General features: G+C 36.4%; 1 protein-coding gene across 1 annotated transcript in view; it reads right to left on the bottom strand.

The window, feature by feature from the left end:
• PDZRN4 (PDZ domain containing ring finger 4) overlaps positions 1 to 21841 on the bottom strand; it is a 368673-nt gene that overhangs the window by 7811 nt on the left and 339021 nt on the right. The window contains exons 6-8 of the mRNA XM_060026166.1: positions 11871 to 11969; positions 8953 to 9015; positions 2064 to 2165 (exon numbers count right to left, since the gene is read on the bottom strand). Of these exons, the coding sequence (XP_059882149.1) occupies positions 2064 to 2165; positions 8953 to 9015; positions 11871 to 11969 (264 nt within the window). The remainder of the gene's footprint in view (positions 1 to 2063; positions 2166 to 8952; positions 9016 to 11870; positions 11970 to 21841) is intronic.

Genomic DNA, 21841 nt, shown 5'->3' with positions numbered 1-21841 from the left:
TCTACAGTTCTTACAAGAGTCCTCTCTGCCCCAATGTCCCAAGGGGAATAGGACAAAATAGCAATATCTTTAATGCTCTGAGGAAGAAAATGGGCAGAAAATCAAAGTAAGTTGACAGGGAATGAAAGAAATGAGTTATTTAAAAATATTGCACGGTTGCACAATACTGCCCCCAGCAACTCTGATCATTTCTGAGAATGTAGAGAGAATTTGAAACATTAAAAAAAAAAAAAAAAAGAAAAGACTAGAAAAAGCACACTAAAACTTCTATGCTCTCCCTAAATAAAATACACATGCAAAAAATGCAATAATGAGATATACTGAAACTGATGGGAAAATATGGTGATATAAATACAAGTTTTGTGTTGTTTTTGCCACCTTATAGCATGTATTGCTTAAATTACATTTTTAAATTATGATATTAAAATGCATTTTCTTTCCTTATTTTTCTAGAAATCTGATTTTCTAAAGACAATTAGCTGCCTTCCAGTGTCATGACAGCTTCTTTAGGATCAAGGGGCTAGGGCAGATCTTGATTTTGACAGACAGGATGATATGCTACAGAGTCAGACAACCATCTTTTATCAACTGTGGGAAGAAAGTCTTGCTTGAAAATTCATCCTCCAACATTGACTCTTGGGTCAGGAGTGTAACCAGATATTCAAAAACGCCAGGGGTTCTACCAAGCATATGTACGCCATTAAAGATTAACAGGATCTGGTTTTATGTTATTAATTTCTATTTTTTCCACAGTATGTTATAGCTGTTATGTGGCATAATAAAGAAAATGCTTTAATTATAAATAAGTGAGGTTCTCTAGCAGTTACATGGAAAGGGCAGGGAAACCACATTATAAAGTTGAAATATCTTTTCTACAACAAGGATGACTATTGAGTACTCGTCAATTTACCATTAATTTCACTAATATGTATTTAGCCCCTTTAGTCTGTTATTTTTCAAGAAAATGGGATCATTGAGATTAACCAGTTTGCAAAATTTCCAGGTAATTATTGCAATTTCATATGTATTTTAATAATTCACTCCCACATAGACAGCACAGCCAGTTGTGGGGTTTCCTTTCCCACTCCTAGGACCTCAGGTGTGTAACTTTAGTCTGCCCTAGGCTATAGCAGGCTTTATGGGAACCATTCAGAATGGTCAAGGGCATAATGGAAATATATGTGGAAAGGGTCATCTTTTAAAACCACTATATTCAAGACAGGATTCGGTCTGACCCTGAAATACACTTACTCAATATAATTTATAGATAGTATGTAGTTATTGAGTCTGAAATATATCAGATCAATAACCTGAAAGACAAATGGTGATATAACCAACTTCACTCACTGAAGTTGGTTATCCAGCACTGACAGATGGATAGAATGGTGACAACGTAATGTCCTTTCTGCATTGTGGTGGGGGATAAAAAGGATATAAAAAGAAGTACCAATAGTACTTTTCTTCCACCATTACCTCTCCTTTACTTTCATGACATCTCCCTCTGTAAAGATATAAAAAAATTCTTTAAAAGATATCAATTTGTTTTTGTCACACTAAAGTTGGAAAAAATTCATTTACTATACATGGAACTACACTGTACTCTTAAGGTATTTTATTGGATAAAGTTACTCTAAAAAGATTTAAGTTGATAGCTAGATATGCTAATGTTTCTCTCATTAGAGATTCTTTCAAGATACCTTAATATGCCAATTAAGTATTTTTAGATGAAAAACTAAAGCAAGGATCCACACAGAATTAAATATCACATAAAGTCAATCATTTTTCATTTATGAATTAATTTAAATAACTGGCAAGTGGAAGGAGAGAGTAATGATTCAATTTTGTGTTTTCAAAAAAATAAAATGTTTAGCTGCCTTTCTGTGAAGCCATATTAAGGAGTCTTTACTTATAATTGTTTTGATAAGTTTGGCCAGTTGGGAAAGATGACTCAATTATATTTTGTATGCCTGGTTTTACAAACATCCATGGCACTGATCTGTTATAGAATAGCAGACAATGAACCTAAAGTGCAGTCTCAAGACTTTTGCTCTCTCTGTTCTGACCTGACTCTCCGGCCTTGCCACCAGCAGCACGATTCTCCGGCACTCATCACTAGATAGCAGGGCCACCGCCGCCTCTCGATCCTGGGCGTCTTCCCCATTTATCTAGAAAACAGATGAAAGTGGCGCATTAGTTTCCATTTCCACAATGCTGCACACAATAAATGGCAAATATCAGCTCATTTATGGTAAATGTATGGACAATGAAGCTCACACAATGGGCTCGTCTTCAGCCCCTCAGTGGTAAGTGCCTTCACTCAATTACGCGCTTACTGTAAGAGCCGTATCGATCCCTGAAGGATGGCGGACATCAGAGGAAGCAGTTATGTTCATAAATGTCCAACCTGCGCCCTGGCAACATACATCTAGCAACACAATTAACCAGCCCCTGACAGGTGACGTTCATCTTTCTCCGCTCAGAGTAATGGAAGTGTCACTCTGAGATAATGGTGCTGGGGGAAGTAGGACCAGCAATACCACAACTGAAATCCGTCATCCTGCACGCTTGCTGTGAGCCAATTAGCGAGCTGCCGCGTTATCTCTCACCGGGCGATGCTCCCGGGCTGCTGTTGCTTGCATTTTCATTTAATCATTTCGTATTTGCGTGTGGGTCTGACTCAGTTGCCCCAAATCACTCTCGGGATATCTTTCAGTGCTTAACTAATCAAACGAAGAACCAGTATCATTGTCATCTACTCCAGCTCCTTTCTCGGATCTATCCGCTTCCCTAAAACAACAAAACTAATGAAATATCCTAAGGCTCATCTCTTAAGTATACTTAAATAAAATTTTTAAAAATTAACATAAAATAAGAAAAAAAAAATTAAATAAGGATGCTTACTGAAAGAAGCCAAGCTTGAGTAAACTTTCGATTAAAACAAAAGATTCTAGCGGTGTTTGAAATGCACCTTTTTCTTTTTTCTAAGTTCTACAGGGCAAATAAGGTTCCTAAAGTTTGTATTTTAAACTACATTTCATGTTCAAATGTATTTAGCTCTTATTGATACACTTTTTTCTTTGGCTATTTTAAATTTCTTTTATTTTATTGATTGCTCAATTCCATAGAGATGAGATTTTTGATCCATAACACATAATCAAAAATGTGGGAAGAAATTTCAATTGAAGAGGTCAAGTAATTCTGTCTAAAATAAGTATTTATTTCAGAAAGTGTGGCTGCATTGACCATTTTTTTTCAACAATTAATTTAACATCTTTCACTGAGAATTTCTGCTTAAAAGCATGAAGTAGACTCCTGACATTTTCTCCTTGTGGGTCTCTGGGATTCTGGCTGATGCATGAAGACAGACATAATTATCTGAAGACAAGCTCAGGAATCTCAACTGTGGACCACAATAAATGATTATTATTCCTAGACTCATATTTAGCACAAAGAAAGCAGACAGTGATAGTCAAAGGTGAGGGGGGGAATCATACAACCTCATGCTGTATTTTCTTACTGTGATCAAATGAATAGCTCCTTAGTTTTTCACTTGTATGTGTGGACAGGAAATTCAGCTTTTATAAAGTACATTCCCCCCCCCCTTTTTTTTGGCAATTCTCAAATAAAATTCACCAAATTAGAAAATGAAAACTTTGATTCCAAACTGGGGACTAATGACCAAGAAGGATGTGTTATGGGTTTTTTTTTTTTTTTTTGGTAAATATGTATCTGAAAATTTTGTACTGAGTCCAAGCCCTTTTTTTCTTCAAATAAACATAAATTGGCAGTGATGGATTCCACTACACCTCCCCCACCTCAATTGCGTGTAGTTTAAAAATAATGATTTCTTTCAGTTTTGAGGGCTTTTATCCATTTCATAGTAATTCTTAGTAGTATATCTGTGATGTATCTATTTGTCTATCAATTGTGGACCTAATCATTCATCTTCCCTCCATTGTAGGCATTGATCCTAAGGAGACTGAGTTGGATGATCTCACACAACTTAACCTTTTCTGTTTGAAATACAATTCTCACTACTACTTTTTCACTTGAGTATATGCATACTTCCAAATTCTTCATCTAAACTTTACTTACCATTAGTCTAAACACTCTTCAGTTATGATAATGTTATTGTTCATTTCCTCTATTAAAATGCAGATTATAGTGCTTTTCTCAGAGGACTGTTATAGGATTAAAAGAGTTAATATATGTGAACAGTTTAAATAAGTGCCTGTTATACAGAAAGTGCTCAAGCTTGCACATATTACTGTTAATGCTATTGTTGTTATTATTATTACTATGATTATTTATATTTTAATCCCTCAGAAAGACTCTTTTCTTCTAAACAAAGCACATATATTAAAATTCATGTGGGTAGTGGTGGTGGTGGGATGAATTGGGAGATTGGGATTGACATATGGGCACTAATATGTATAAAATGGATAACATAAGAACCTGCTGTATAAAAAATAAAATAAAATTCAAAAAAAAATAGAATAAAATTCATGCATAATATTGAAATCTATAGCAGGAAACATGGTTCTAGTTTAAAAGATATCTATCTCATATATATTTTTAATTTTTAGAGGGCCATCAAGAAACAATATGGCTACATTTGATTTCCTTTATAGTTGGTGTTCTTCTCTCTCCTCAGTGAACTCATACTGACGAAAGCCATGGTCTCCAGTCCTGGCATTATGTTCTTATTTTGGGAGGACAGATCATACATTGTAGAAACAGTTTTACATCCAGAATCATATGTGGAATGAAAGAAATCTGTCACAGAAAACTGGCATTAAAATGTAATCTTTGTTTATTTTTCAAAATAAAGGCCACCTTAGCCACTTGGTTGGTAGATCCCGTTGTACTCGGGACATTAGTTTGATACCCAGATTGATACTGAGGCAAAAAATACAGCCGTAGGTTTCATCAAAGATGCCTTTCAAGGAATGGCAAGACTTGAGGAATGGAATCAGAGAGACCTTTCCACCTTCATTTGCTCTTGTTGCTGAATGATGGCTCATAGCTACAGGATTGCTTGTGGGAAAGCAGCTTGCTGAGCCTGGAAACATCATGCAGACAGAAAGGTGAAGGACCCAGAAACAAGGGGAGAGCATAGATGAGAACTGGAGTCAGCACAATTTAATGGAATACTTCCATTTCAAGAAAAGAGAGGGAAAGAGAGCAAGGAGGAACGTAATATTTAACCTTTGTTATCAATGAGGAAAAACTGCTAGATAATATATCTGTCTCATTTTCTGTGCATGGTATATGCAAATATTAGTTTCAAAATGTATATTTTCTTGGTTTAGGAGAGATTTGTGGCAATTACAAAGAGAAATCAGCCGAAATTCCACTTTAGGCCTAATCTCCTGTACGGGCATATGAGGGTGTGTGTGTGTGTGTGTGTGTGTGTGTGTGTGTGTGTAAAACCCTAAAAGTCTAGAAATATATTTATATAGCCTTTTTTGCTTGAATATGCCAATTTTTAGGTTTCCTGTACCAGTGTACCATAGGCAGGTAGGCAACTACACTTCTTGGCATTCAACCACCTATAGAATTTCTTATTTGAAAACCCAGGAATCTTAGGCAAGAGAAAAAAAAAAATATTTCAAATGTGCTTATATTTTAGTGTGGAGAGAAAGAAGGTGAGTGAAGAATAGAAATACAGAGGTGAAAAAAACAGAAATAGGGGAAAACAGTTATCCAAAGGGAAGAAAGTAAGAGTAGGAAGAAACGGTAAGGACCAGTTTAAGGCAGAGAAAGAAAGAGAGCTGATTAGAAGTCTTATTGTTCCACTGTTGGAGATTTTGCAGGATTTTGTCAGGAATAATCCTTAGAAACATGACTGACTTTTCTGGCCAACATGAGATTAGATTGCTTACATGGAATAGTATATGCCAAAGAGAACGTGAGACTAGAGCACTCTTTACTTTAGACGGCTGATCACGTATGTCTTTAATTTTTCTCCTGACTCAGCACGGCAATTTTGTAAAAGAATTTCCCCATATTAATTCCTGGGAACACATCTGATACCAGCAGTTTGTGGCAAAAGCACAGCAAATAGAACTGTCAAGCACTTGCAGAGAAAAAACACATGAGAGCTAGAATGTGTTCTCACGAAGGTGGGTCATGGTTTCTCTTCTGCATGACCCCTACCTTCTAACAATATCATGTGATTACCTGTTTGTGTGGTGCCATTAGGTGAGGTTCTCTGACAGGACCGTGGAGCACCACAGTTAGAAAATTTTAGCTACACAATGAAGGCAGGACCATAGAAATACTCTACGTAGGTCACTGTGAACAGGAAATTAAAATCATGATTGCTCTAAAGAGATTCATTTAAATCAAAGCCAGCCAGGAAACTTAAAGGATGAGAAGAAATCCTCTCTTTCTCCCACTCTCATCTCCCTGGGAAAGGAGTCATTAATTGTTCATTACAGGGTATCCCAGAATCTCCTTACCAGCCACACGGGAGCTATTTGTCTATCGGTACAATTTTGTCACAGTTTTCTTTTATATAATTTTACTATCACTCTCAAGATTCTTTGTTTCCTGTGTGTGCAGATAGAATTGAATTCTAGGCTTTTTAATGTGACAGGTATTTATTCATTAGATATGACATATTTGTCACTAAACATAAACTAATCAGGCAAACCACAGCACTTTATCAATCCTGCTGTTGTTTTTTCAATGAATCAAGTCCATTAAGGAATGCCTTATTATCCAGAAAATATCTTATCTGAAAACTTTACCTGCCCACGATAGAGCCAAGAATAAGGAAGTGTCAAAATACACAGTATGCATCTGTGGAAGCACATGTACTTTATTTCTATCAAACTCTACCCACAGAACTAATAGACACCATTTTACTAACTGTATTTGTGTATCTAGCCTATGGGAGGTGGTGACCTGGAAACTAGGAAGGGAGCCAGTGAGTGCACAGTAGTGGGTATGGGGCGTGGTGAGTAGATGGTGAGAGGAAGAAGTGACAGATGGAAACAGCAAGGGGAAAATGACAAAACATAGACCCAATGCATCAGAAAAAGTAGCCAGCTAGGGTCATCTAATATCAGGGCACACAATCTTACAGATCTTTCAGCCATTGAGCATTTTACTCTATTATATATAGCACTGCATGGTGATTGCTGGGTGTGACGTGACCCTGAGCATCAAAGGAAGGTTACATTCTTTTCAGTATATTTAATTGGAGATGTTAACAAAGTAAACAACACATTTAAAATGATTTCTAAATCAAAAACTCAATGAAATATTTTTGAAGCTTTCATTATCTGGATGACACACGAAGATGGTACCCCTTTTTATTAACGAGGATGTATAAGTAAAGCTTTACTGCAGATTTTATTCTTCCATTTATCCTATCACTCTCTCTACTGAATACCCGTGTTTCATTCACTCGTTTACTCACACGAGTGTGAGAAAAACATTGAAAGTATTGTAGCAAGTCTTGGTTTCTTGATTCACTTTTCCTGCCCCTGAGTTATCCAGTGATAGACACATCCCATTTTGTTTAACTACAGGTCATCACTTAGGGAGCTCATTAAAGTAGGAATTATGTATTCTTCAAGTTTTCTGAAGACTAGTGGGACCATAACCTCTAATTCATACTTTTATTCTTTCCTCATTGGAGTCTTAGTAGAGGGTCCTTGATGAAAAAGGAGTTCTGTGGCCTCTCGCTAGAGAAGGGAAGGGGTATGGAGAAGTGGTGTGATTCAGTGAGTACCCCCACTAAAGAAAGGAAAGAAGACCAGCAGAAGTCTGGGCAGAATAGCCCTCGTGTGGTACAACTTTCTCATGACAACGTCGCATTGTACTGTAATCATCTGTGTAAGCAGCTGTCTTCCTAAATACACAGGGAATGCCCCAAAGGCTTCCATGGCATCTTGTCTATTTTTAAAGCCCTGCTTCCAGGTAGAGTGTTGAATCCAAATGTATTAAATTGAAAGAAACATTCGTTAGGGGTTCATATCTAGGAAGGAGAAATGGGAACAACAGATCTGTCATAACAATTAAAACTTTTGCAGAATGTTTTAACAGTTTGTAACTTCTTCAATTTGTCATTTGAGTCCTCCTTCCTGTCTTGCAGTTGTTATCTGTAGTGAAACTCAACCCCCAAGGACCTCTGTTCTTATTTTGGGTTAAACTGGACATAAAAGCTGGGGCGCTGTGTGTCTTCCTCCAGCCACCCTTTTTGAGAAAGGACTAAGAAGGGATAGCGCAGGTCAAGGGAGATTTAGGACAGAAACTTTGGCTTTTGCAGTTTTTCCTGGTTGGGCCGGGAACTCTTTCCAGTCTACACACCCCCTATAAGGTGCTTACCATCTCTATTTTTAAACTGAAATTCAGTCAGCCTCTATGTTTTCACATTCCGTCCTCCACATGTCCCCAGCAACTCATTTATAAATAATTAAGACTTCTTCAGACTTCTAAACTTTCATAGTAATGGAACACTGGGATCCCTGTTTACCTAATTTATTGTGGAAAAGGCAGCAATAACTGCTGCTGATGCTAGTAACAACAGCAGTTAATGCTCATTACTCACCATGCACTGTGTGCTAAGCACATCACATGCTTAATCATATCTAACCTTTGCAGCAATATATTTTACTATTACCATTCTTTAAGATGAGGAAACAGGCTTACAATGAGAGGTTAAGTAAAGTGCCCAAGTAAGTGATGGAGCTGGAAGCTGAAGTTGAGGTATCTGAGTCCAGAGATTATGTCTTACTCACTAATTATTAGCTAATAATCCTTATTAAATGGCACTATCCTTATTTTTAAAAAGGTTTAAATGATCACTTTTAGTTTTTTAGATGTTACTATCCAGAAACAAACACAAATTATTTTCTCTAACATTTTTCAAGGAACAAAATAAAATTAAAACTATTGGACAGATAGTAGGAAATTAAAGGAAATAACCACCCCACATACTTGCAAAATACGATCCCCTTCTCGAATCCGGCCATCTTTGGCAGCAATGCTGTTTGGATCTACCTGTAAGGGAGAGGACACACAGCTTCAACTGGATATGCAATATCCTCCCAGGAACTTAAAAATATGGTTTTAAAAAATATTTTTAAAAACATATTTCAAGTTTTTCTATTGATTTATAGAGTGCATGCCAAATTTTTCTTCTGTCAACTGATTCTAAAAATGTAAATGAACTATTTTAGAATTAATTACAATAAAATTAAAGAGTACTAGAGCATGTTAAAAAAAAAAAAAGAATATTCACAGGAATAAAAATAGCCACCTCCCAACAAGGCAAAATTCACAATGTTTGGCATCCAGTCAAGGATTACTAGACATACAAAGAAGCAAGAAAATATGACCCTTGATGAGGATTGAATCAATAAAAGAAAACTAAACTAGAACTTACACAGCTGTCAGATTAGCAGTCAATGACATTAAAAGAGTTATTATAGGAGATATGGGGATATATGTATATGTATAGCTGATTCACTTTGTTATAAAGCAGAAACGAACATACCATTTGTAAAGCAATTATACTCCAATAAAGATTTTTTTTTTTAAAATAAAAGAGTACTAGAGCACATCTTGATTTGTGGACCACTTTTCTCTCCCTGCCTCTCTTTGTTTCTTCCTTCCTTTTATCCTTTCTCCCCTTTTTATTTTATTTTATTTATTTATTTTTATATCTGTTCACTCATTTCTGTATCCCAACTGTCAGACATGGTCTTCAGCTGACATGATCCTCAGCTGATGTTAATATTAGGACCCAGGAAATTTACTTTCTGCTAGGGTGATTTTTAAATCCTGTCTTAGCTGTCTGAGAAAACCTGATAGCTATACCCTAAGTCCAAACTTATTAAAGGGATTTCTGTGTTATGAGCACATTAAGTTATAAAGAGATTTATAATCTATGTAGCTCAAGAAATGAAAAAAATCCTATCCATGTAGATTATTACTAGACACTACTTTACATATAGGGTGAAGTATATTAACTGTCACTTATTTTAGAATAAATAGATATTTAAAGCTCTATTAATAGTTTATCAACATTTTAATGGGCCAAACTTGAGTGATGACTTACTGTTCACTGGGGGTAATTCCATCTATCACATTTCACAGGAAGGCTTCAAACAATTTATTGGAGCTTATTCTAGCAAAGCCTTTTTTTTTTTTTTCCTTTTTAAAGCAAAGTATTTCAAGTGTAGGGTAAGGTTGATCCATCCTATCCAGATGTTAGATATTACTTTTTAATTAGGTGGTGCCAGCCAATAAATGAGTTTTAAGTGATCAATCAAGAACAAAAGACACTATAATTACATGTAAGAGGTATAGGGAAACATTTTTTCCAAGTAATTTTGTTCTGTTCCTGTGGCTTTTTTATTATCCCTGAAAAGTAAAATTCCAAAGTTGACATGTTTAAATAGTAAACAGAGACTCACTTGAAGGAAATAAGGGATGATTAATCAATTGTATCCTATTTACAAGACATTCACAACTAAAACTTTGTCTTCAGAACAGTAATCAAACTAATATTAAAATTCTGCATTTGTACCTCCGTACATACTACAAAAGATAATGCTGCAGGTGTTTCCTTATACTTCCTCACCATAAGCAGAGGGGTTATCATAGTTGTTTATTTAAAAGAAGTATATAAGTGAAGTATTCTCTGGAGATTTTTCCATAGTGAGAGCCAGTCAGTAGATTCTTTGGTAAACTGATACATTTATAGAGCTGAGTAGTTTTCTAAGTTCATTAATTATATTATCTCTGCCAGAGTCTAAACACCTCTATAAAAGTAATGTGATAAGCATTATCATACTAAGTTTCTAGGTGAGGAAGCCGAAGCGCAGTAAGTTACGTAATGTTTTCAAAGTCATGGCCAAGAAACTTTGGAACAGCACAGAACAGCAATTAGTGTTTAGTTTGGGTTCATACACATACATATATACGTACATGGTTTCACACACATATATGTGTGTACATACATATATGCAGGAGTTAGATAACATATCTATATATACTTGTATATGCATATATGTGTTTGCATGTATATGTGTAATTATAAATATGTTTGTATGTGTATATGTATATATATCTCACACACACATAATACCTTACTACTTCTCATAAAATGATTCTTTCGGGAGTTTCAAAAAATCACCTATAATAATAAATTTTGCTTCACATTTTTTCAAAGTTATTAACACTGAGGGTATTTCACATTTACGTACCTCACTTTTTTTAATTGAAGTATAGTTGATTTACAATGTTGTGTTAGTTTCTGGTGTACAACAAAGTGATTCAGATATACATGTATGTACATATTCTTTTCCATTGTGGCTTATTACAGGATATTGAATACAGTTCCCTGGGTAAGTACCTCACTTCTTGAAAGTGATCATGGGGCTGAATAAAACAAACCAATGGATGCACTTCTTGGATATGATATTTAAATTTATCAATTCTGTCAGCAGAGTAAAATATCTGATTATTGTGAATATTAGATTTAAAAGTCAATGCTATTGTTAACAGGGCAGTTAAAAGACACAGCGGGAACAGAAGGACAAATGTTTGCTGATCAAAAACTTTGCTCGACTTCCTGCGTACTTAAGGGACTTTATTCAGATTTAGACAATGTTACAATTTTTGCACTTCTCCTTACTGGGATTCTGTGGTGAAAGCATCCACATTAAATAGGCTGATAATAATTCCACTACTTGGGCAACATAATTTACTTTCCTAATTGAAAGTGACAACTACTGGCACATTGCCAATTCTTCCCATTCCAGCCTCCCAAGGATTTTCTCATCATGAGTCATTTCACTCCACTGCTCGCTGTCTGCCTCCTCTAACCTCTCCTCCATGGCATTTCTCACCTCGCTGACATAAATGCCGGTGTCTTCTTCATCATCCGTTCGGTAACAGACTGTCAGGCCCAGCTTCTCTTGACTGTTAACACGACACAACTCGACCTCCTGAGAGAAAAACACACACAGAACGACATTTATCTCAGAGAGAAATCAAATCCCGCAGCAGGATGGAGAACTCACTGATATTCTTTAGGCCATCCTGGGAAGTCTTCATAATCATTGCCCAACATCTGAAATTAACCCATGTTACCAGAATCCTCACAATTTACTCTCAACATGTATATCTGTATATTCAGGCCAGTGTTTTAACTTTTCATTGTAAAGTTGGAGATGTGCAGTTTTTTTATATTAAATCATAAAACTTTACAAAACCACAAATGAAGTTTAAATAAAATATGTATAAATCAAAAATGTGGAATCAAGAAAATATTTGAGAATGTTAAAGTAGGTAGCAAAATGTTTATGAAACTACTGTGTTTTTATTTGTATTTTAATAAAACAAAATTAAGTTCAAATAAAAAAAGACTAAACTGTACATCAATACTTCTTTTGAGTTCTATACAACATTATAATAAGCAAGAGTTCTGTGTAGCTCAGGCCAAGGTTTTCTATTACCTTGTAGCAGCTTTCACCCTTGGAAAGAAATAGGTTCATCCAGGCTGTAGGGAGAGACATCAACAGTCATATGGGCAGAGGCAATGATTCAAAAATGTAGCAGTAAATGAACAAGGAAACACATCTACTGCAACACATGGCTAAGGGGCTTAAAATGTCAGTGCTTAGGTAATGTATATTGAATCTATTTCTTGATTTATATTCAGTAAAATAATAGTAAATTTCAGTGTATTTCATTTTTATATAATAAAATAGACTTGTACTACTCTCAGAAGCAGATGACTTTTAGAATAAATTGCATAATTCCAAGCACTGAAACACAAATTGGTGCTCTCATCATGGAGAACGTGTTCCTATTGGATGGAAGTTATAAGGTCCTTTAGTAAAGAATCAGAGGAGGAAGAACAGAATAAATTTAAATTGGAAATGAAATCTAGACCATCTTTCTAAAACTCAGGCTTTGTGGGAGTTATTTGTCTGTCTTGCTTAATGCTCTCTCTCTAGTGCCTGGAACAGGGGACTGTTCAGTGTGGGGACTCAGTTAATGTTGGTTGAAGGGTGATGGCTTTTATTTCAAAATATATCCTAGTGTTTATAACTTTTTGTAAAACAATAATTAAATAATATTTCCTCTTTAACTGGAGGTAGATTTTGTGTGTGTGTGCGCACACGCGCACGTGTGTATGAATGAAGGGAATAAAGTTTGTTAATAAAGTATCCATTTAACTGTATATGATCTGAAATAGTTACCAGGACTAAATAAAGAGAAACTCACTTAATTTCAAACTAGAGGATATTTTCCTGTACACTATGCTACATTTGAAGAAGTATCTTCCCTTTTAACTTTGTATTTCAGTGAAGGTCTTGTCATTGGAAAATAACCATTTATTTTGGTGACGTACTATAAACCAAAGGTAAATCCTTAACAAGGATACACTGTCATAAGCTCCAGTGACCAATAATTTCACAGCTAATAGCAAATAAAAGAAAATTTAAATCTTCTATCCTGAGACATGTACTGCAAATTGGTGAAGTACATGAAACCATGAAGAATGCTGACTTTACACCTGGTAGACAAAGATACTCTAAATTACACTACAGAGCTTAAAAAGGGCATGGTGTATGTTGAACAAGAAGAAAAAAAGTCTTTTCACCTAGAGGAAGAATAGCAAACAGTGACATGTTTTGGCACCAGAAGCAAAAAGTATACACCAATCAAGGGCATTTTCAAAATTGGCAACAATTAATGCCTCTAGAGGGAAAGAATACTTGACTAAAACTGTAACATTAGGAAGGAATTATAGCAACAAAAGAGATTCGATTACAGCAATGAAGTATACAGTTAAGGAGTAAAGAAGCTTGTGATTCCTAAGAGGCCTACAAGGAAACCTAAACATCCCATACAAAATTGAAAGTGAGACCTTTAAATTAAAGCAAATGATCTGTATTCGGAGCTGAAATCCATTGACTTTCGATGTCCTTCCAATAGCACTGGAGAAAACACCCCATCCTGTGGGAAGTTGTTTCCAGAGGGAAGCATTCCTTTCGTGAGTGTTTTCTCTACACTCTCCATGCTGTACTATGGTTTGGTGTTTGTTTAGAAGATGCATATCTAAATATTTTGTGGTAAAATGGAACCAATCTATTAAAATAAAAAGGGTAGAACCACCCATACAACACCAATATCACCAAGAATCACGGGGAAACAGAAATCTGAGATCCTGAGGTCAAAATAACTCTTCAATCTTGTCATCTTATTGAACCTAAGCAAAACTGTGAAGCAGGTCTCAAAGTTACCCACAGCATCTTTGTTTTCAACATCACCCCCTCCCCCTTTTAAGATACTGGGCATCCTCCTACTATTTATTTTGCTTCCTGGATTTCCTAAGGCTGCCAACCTAGGAAGTCATTGGGATTTCAGGCTTGCCATCCTAATTATCTCCTAGAAAAACCTGGTATTTGGTGTAGTCTTCCATTCTCTCACAAGTAGCTCTTGAGATATAAAGATAATTGATAAATAAATGTTTCTTAAAGGGATCATCATTAGTAATTATTTAAAATGTGGCCCCATCCAGGGTTTGGTTCACACCAATAAAGATTGAAAATACAATTTTTATTACAAGCCTTAGTTCAAAGGACTGAACTTATGGAAGTAAGTAAGATTCCAAGCTCCAGAGGAGGCGCAAGTGAGATTTCTCGGATCCCACAAACCACCGAGCACCAGCCCCAAGTGCGGACTTGCAATTCTTTCTTTGGTTGAGAATGTTTCAGATACTACAGATTTCATATTGGTACACAAAAGCATACATTTTAGAATCAAAGTTTCTTTAATTCTATGACAAAATAACTTATAAGCAGCTACCTGTTGACAATTTTGTTTGTACGAGGTAAAGGAGGCTTTGTAAAGGCTACTTATCTGAAAAGCATCCTCTAGCCCACGTTTAACTTAGTATTCCCTTCACACAAGTGCACACAAGCCTCTGACTTCTGAAGAAATAACCTTCTGGTAATAGAGAATGTTTTCCCTAACAACTTTCATACCTTTCCCTCTGTCACGAGGAAGCTGTTTGATGAAAAACATAAAAGTGAAATGCTACCTCTGTACATTTTCTCCGTGGAGACAATGCTTGGGTATCTACAAATCAAAGGCAAGCCCGCACGGATGGCACTGCTAACCATCCATAAGTCATTTGTGACTGCAGTGGAAGAATCACTTCATATACCCGATGAAACCACGTTCATTTTGGCTTAATGTGCTTTAAGATGCTATGTTCTGGGACTATGTACAGTCCCTTAGAAAAATCAAATCACAGTATCTAATCCTGTGAGAAACTGATTATTGAGATTGAGAGTGGAGTAGGAGATTAAAGTTAGTAAAGTTTGCTGTGAGATATCCTTCAAATTATAGACAGAATGGGATTTTACATAAATTGGTTGCACTACAGTGCTGTGAATATTTTATATATTTTTTTATGATTGGGTCTAAGGTGGAACAAGGAACTTAAAAAGAAAATAAAACACACTTTTGCTTTTTAGATGGAATTCTCTTGCTGGAAGAAGAACTGAGGCTTGAAGCTGCCTGCAATGGTTTTTTAAGCAAATTGTTTCCACGCTCTAAAGAGCTCTTGAGGCCCATGGCATGAGTGAGAAAATTCAGAGGCAATCAGTCTACGCAAGTCAGAATGAAAACCAGGGCTAAACAAGATGGTCACTGATATCAACTGATAATCCCGAGAGAGGGGTCTATTGTGTCCATATCTTTCTTTTAATTTTATTTGTTGTTTGGTTTTTATTCATCAGACAACATAGCCATTACTACACAAGCTTAGTATTAATCATATATCATTGTCTTAAATTTTGTAATGTTGATTAGTAACTAGTGAAATACCATGCTTAGTTGTTCCAACAAAACCTTTATTAAAAATGAATTAAGTAGGAAATATGAAAACTTTAACCCTCACAGCTAAGAGAAGCCTAGATACTCTACTGTGAAAATATTGCTTCAATTCCCTCTCTTCTGGATAGTGGAAATCAGGTATAAAACTCAGCAAAAAATAAACGACAAAACTCCTGCAATACCCAAATTGCTATGACTACAACATTTCAGGCTTGGACACCCCAACTCCAAACATTCAAAACAAGTTACTGCAACTAATAAATAAATTACATTTTATAGAGACATTAGGGTAAAAGCGAAAGCACGTGGTCCTGTCTTTACACTAACACCCCTAACCTCACCTCCTCACTCAACCACTTTCCCTTTTCAATGATATTGTTGTGAAATACAGGCAGTGTTTAATCCTATCCTATTCTTAGCGACTTTCTCTTTCTGAATCCTTTGAGAAATAAAACTGCCACATTTTTCTAGATCCAGGTTGTCTGCTTCTCACTGTGGACTCTGAATTGCCTTAGGAAGTCTTAAATTACCCATTTGAGGTTTGTGGAAATGTAATCAATTTTACAGCCTAACAAAGAAAAAGATGTTAATTTTGTTTATACTTTTAACTGGGGAAGGGAATGGATTCAGGAGGCCAGTAATTAAGAGTCCATGTCAGGAATAGAAATGGGAAACTTAAAATCAAGGTGAGTGTGACAAGTGGTTTGTATTTTGTATGGTTACTTCTGCTGTGTCAACTAGAGAATCAGGCCAGCGGCATGGGCACCTGCCCTTTAATGGGCTTTCACTCAGTCCTGCTCTGTCTATACCAAAGAGCAAAGGCAGGGCAGGAAACCAGAAAAACGTGCTGTTTGCATCAGACATGTTTTTTTCTTCCTTCCTATTTTGATATTGTATCTTTTGAGAAAGTGCACTTGTTTTTAAGTATTAGGATCATGTGGTTTACCTTTGTAAGAATCCAGAAATTCAGGGTTTTTCACAGTTGACTCTTGAGATTTGAACAAAACATAAAATGATCATTTATTAGCTTACAAGTGGCACTGCTAAACATCCACAATCATCTGTGTCTAGATTTTGTGATTTATATGTTAGTTGTGGGCAGGTCTACATCAATATAATTCAACATGTCATAGCAATGTACAGAAAAGACTACTCACAAAATGTCATTTTCATAGTTGCTTTACTTCTAAAATATCCACTTTAAGCACTCCATGGTCTGATCAGCTTCCATTCCCACTCCACCATTTGTGCTCTCTCACTGGACCCTGAACCTGTTGACCCTTCCACTTTTCACTATCAATAATTCCCTCACACCCTCCCCTCTCTCCTTGCCCAGCTTGGAGCTGCAGTTAGTCACGATACTCATAAAAATCTACGTCCTTGCTGTTCTCTGCCTTCACCGTATCACCCAGCAAAGGTCAATCACTGCCAAGCCCAACTATTCACTTCCTTGTGTTCCCACCTAAGCAGCTGTATGGTCCTGGAGGAAAAGACACAGCCATGCTAACTACACGGACTGCTTTCACTGTAAACACATTCCCACAAACCTCAGACGGGCCATCAACACTGCCTGACAATCGCACATGCTTCCCTAGTCAAGCTGCTCCACTTTCCTCAATTTTCAGACACAACCTGCCCACTCTCAGTTGACGACCTCCCCTCAGAACTCATTGGATGCTAAGACATTCTTATTACCTCAACTTTCTGCTCTCCCAGATGAGTATTTCACACCCCTTTTCTCTGCAACTCTGCTAGGGTGCCTTCTCTCTCTTCACTCGTAGCCAATCATTCTATTCCACACTTGGAGAAAAAAGAAGCCATGAAATGGAAACCACTGTATCTTCCCTCCACTCAGCATATTAATCTAAGTTTATCTGTATCCACCCTGTAGGCAATAATTCTGTTACAGTGGAAGAAAGATCACCAATTCTATCAAAGACCAATTCTTCCACTTGGTAAACCATTCCTTTTTTTTCTTTTCAATTTTTTTTCCTCCTGGAATTATTCCTTCTCTTTCTCCTGCATTATCAATTTCTCTTTCCCTATGAGATCATTCCCATTGCCAGACACACACACACAAAGGAACAATATCATCCTTATGGGACGGGGAGGGAGGAAACCCCACAAAGATGATGGTCAGCTATAGGTTGAGGGCTGCTGGAAGAATCAAATAAAAATGCCTTGGAAGACATAATGGAATTGACTTGGTGCTTACCAAGGCCAAATTTCCGAGCAGAGAACACTGACCGTGCAAAGGCACAGAGATAGGGAACAACATATCATGTTAGAGGAGCCTTAAGTAATTAATGTGTGTGAAGCTAAGGGTTGAAGATTGGAGTGGGTGAGTGGACATGATGAAGAATAAAACTGGAGAAGTGGCAAGATCATAGAAGAATGACTGCACTATACTGAATAATTTGGACTCTGTAAAAAAGTAAAGAAGACTCACGGAAAGGGAAATAGCATAGTCTGATTTACAGTTTGGAAAATGGCTTCAACAGTAGCATGGAGGGTGAGTTGGAGGGGTTAAGAGATGGAGAGACAGTTTGGGAATGTTACCAGTTCATGTAAGAGAAGGTAGGAGCTTGAATGTAAACCGTGTCATATAAGTCCTTAAACAACGTTACTATTATTTCTACTTTATTGATGAAGAAAATGAGGCATAGAGATAAGTAACTTGCCCAGAGTCACACAGCCAAGTCAGAAGCAGAGCTGCGATTCAAGGCCTAACTAAAGGGCTCATCTTGAATTCTCAACAGCTCCTTGCTCTGGTTCCAGTTACAGCTCTTTCTCATTTTTCAGTTTTCAGCTTAAGTAATATCCTGGATAGGATCCCTCTCCATCACTCTTTCTGAAGCAGGGTCTCCAAAATTTTCTACAGAAATTTCACCAATGCTTAGTAACTTCTTGACAACTATGATTATTTATTCTTTTTTATTATCAAATTTGTATTTTATTAAGTTGCTTATTTTTATTGTTGGTTTCCTTTACTATTCTTTAAGCAGATATTTTCTGTTATGTTTATTATATCCCACAAGCCTTAGATATGAAAGAAGGAAACTCAGCTCTTGAGGACAGTGCCATGCCGTCTTCTTTACATTCCTAATACCAGCAGAATTTGGGGATTTATGAGAAGCCCCCCAGGCATCTGCTGGATGAGTTAACTACTATAGTGAAGTTGGATTTAGGCTATAATTGCTTTGGCTATGTTTGTACCTCAGTATAATCGTATTAGATTAAGTAGAATAGATTCAGAAAGCTGTTCAAACAATAAATGTGACTGACTCTCTTATAATTTCTGCCAACAAGATAATTAATCACAGTGAACTAGAAAAATCAAGCCAAATTAACTATAAAGTACTCATTCTGAGAATTCTTCTAGCACGTTTAGTTTTTAGTCACTTTATTCACCTGACACTTTTGTAGCACCTGCTATGTGCCAAGGCCCTCATTTAGCACAGGAAACTTTTAGGTACCAACCATTGTGATAAATGTTTTAGGAATACTGTCACATTTAGTTTTATAAAAATATGACAGGCTAATATAGTGTATCACAGTTATTTACGGTCTAACCAGCGTTCATTCTCTCTCTTTTCGAAAGCATGACCCTAAATTTCTTGTGCAGAATCACACCTTCTTCTTTCCTTGTCTATATGTCTGTTCAACACTGTTTTCAGCTTTAGGGGCAGTCATGTGACCTAGATATCAGCCAATGATTGTATTTTATTTCCTTAGCTGTAGTGATCATTTCAAGGATGGATATTTGATACGGTTCAAGCCCATAAATATCAGGCCTGAGAGTTTTGTTGAAACTATTGAGAAAAGAACACTTGCCTTCCCTGGTGTACTTGAACCTGCAAGACTATAGGAGCAGCTCAAATCTTCATCTTCCCACAATATATAGAGCCTGGGGGTAAACGCAACAAAGAGGAGATAAAAGCCAAAAGATGGAGAAAGACTAAAATTTAGTGGCATTGTTTGAGCCCCTGCATCAAGTTATACCTGAAATCATAAACTTCTGGAATTTTCAATTCAGAAAGTCAATACATCTTCCTTTTCTCCGTAAGTATTTGTTTTGAGTCTTCTGTTTTTTGGATCAGAGTCCCAATTGATTTTGGTAGATAGTATAAATTTCATTTTATAGATAAAACAATTCAGGCCCAGCATTAAGTAATTCACCTAAGGTTACTTAGCAACTATTTGTCTGAGTCAGAAATTGAATATAGTCTTTTGTTTTTTCTTGCTTTTACTCCAAAGCTTGTTTTTTCACTCAATACACTCTTCTAGTCCAACGATGATTTAAGACCTCATTATTAGACTGAGGCTTAAACACTTAAAGAACTCAGAAAAGTGCAATGGGCTACATGGTAGAAAATAGATGAGTCAAGGGATGAACCAAAAGAGGGAAAGTTCCAGAGAGAAGCTACTTTCACGCAGTGGGTAAGAAGTTCATTGCAGCTATAGCAAAGGGTTGCTGAGGGGAGTATTAAGAGATGATGCTAGAGAGGTGAGTTAGGACCAAAGTCTAAAAGATCTCATAACCAAAGTCCTGGGCAGAAAAGGGAGAGACAGATCAATATGCAAAATTTGGGGCATTCCAGCTTCTATAAACTACAAAGAGTTATGAAACTAGGACTACTGAGAGAAAGCAAGGACTTGATTTTCTGATATTCAACTGAGGCAGAAGCATAAATTTCTTCTATTTTATTTTTAATATTGATTAAATTTTAAGAAAATTAATATAATCATAAGTTACTTCATAGGATTACTTGGAAGGAAATTTTAGACACAATTTAACTTGTCCTCCAACTTTTATCAATAGAAATGACTTTCCCACATTTACCTGGTAATTTAGTGGCAGAGCTAAGATAGAAGCCAAGTCTCCTGACTTTCATTCAATCGCTCTTTTTTACTGTTATCTCATTGATTCTCATATTATTCTTTACGTAATTCTCACCTGGGATGGTCCTTTGGGGTGTGCAGGGAGCAGAGTGTGATGGGAATGGGAAAATCACTGCAGGAAATGAGAGCAGCTGATGGAAGTGGGTTACCTAGGTGAAATGTGTGGAAGCAGGAACAAGGTTGACAAGTGACGTTAGCTGTAAGGTAAACTGAATCAGGGTGATGACACAGGACTCAAGGAGAAAAGGGCTTGAGTTGACATCTTTTTTAAACTATTCTTTCAACCCTTTGTGTCTATAGTAGACTGAAAAAGAAGAAATAGCACACTAAATTTTATATAAAAGTATTGTCCATTCTCTGAGAGGCTCAAACACCTATTGTCATTCTCATAGTACTGCATTTCACCTGGTCCTGCTGTCTTTATTGTATCTCTACTCCTGCCATTTGTAAGCTCTCTTCTCTTTGAATTAAGGAAACTAGCTTTTTCAAAAGAAAGTGTTAACAGCATTTCTTTGATATTGGTCATGTGCATTCTGAAGAGTAAATAGTCGAAAATGACAGGGTGACCCTTTGTGCCCTGGTAGTCCTTGATTCAGTGATTGTAATTCTTGGTTCCATTCACTGTCATGCTTTTGAGCTTGGCCATGTTTTCCATAAAGGAGATCAGCTAAAGAGATACCATTTACTATTTGGGGTGCTGTTTTAAAGTAAAAACAAAATCATTTTGAAAAGCAGACATTTACTTGAGAAAGAAAAATACTTTTTACTTAAATATAAGACAACCTATAGCTACTCTGGGTGGCAGAGTGAGCATAGTAGAGGAATAAAAGTAAGATCTACACATTCGCAAGATGATCCTCAGGAGCACCTACAAGGGGATTGAGTAAACTAGGACTGAAATAGGTTATAAATATTAACACTGGGTGACAGAGTTATCCCTGCTTTATCTAAGAGAAAACAATGTCATTTGGAAGCTAACCTTTTGGAATATTGGAAGCCCTGTTAAATATTTGGCACAGAAGTTGATATACTGCCTATCCCTTGACAGGTAGGATATATAGAT

Source organism: Delphinus delphis, chromosome 11, assembly GCF_949987515.2.
Source record: "Delphinus delphis chromosome 11, mDelDel1.2, whole genome shotgun sequence".
NCBI classification, from domain to species: domain Eukaryota; kingdom Metazoa; phylum Chordata; class Mammalia; order Artiodactyla; family Delphinidae; genus Delphinus; species Delphinus delphis.
This window is presented reverse-complemented; position numbering and strand designations above follow the sequence as displayed.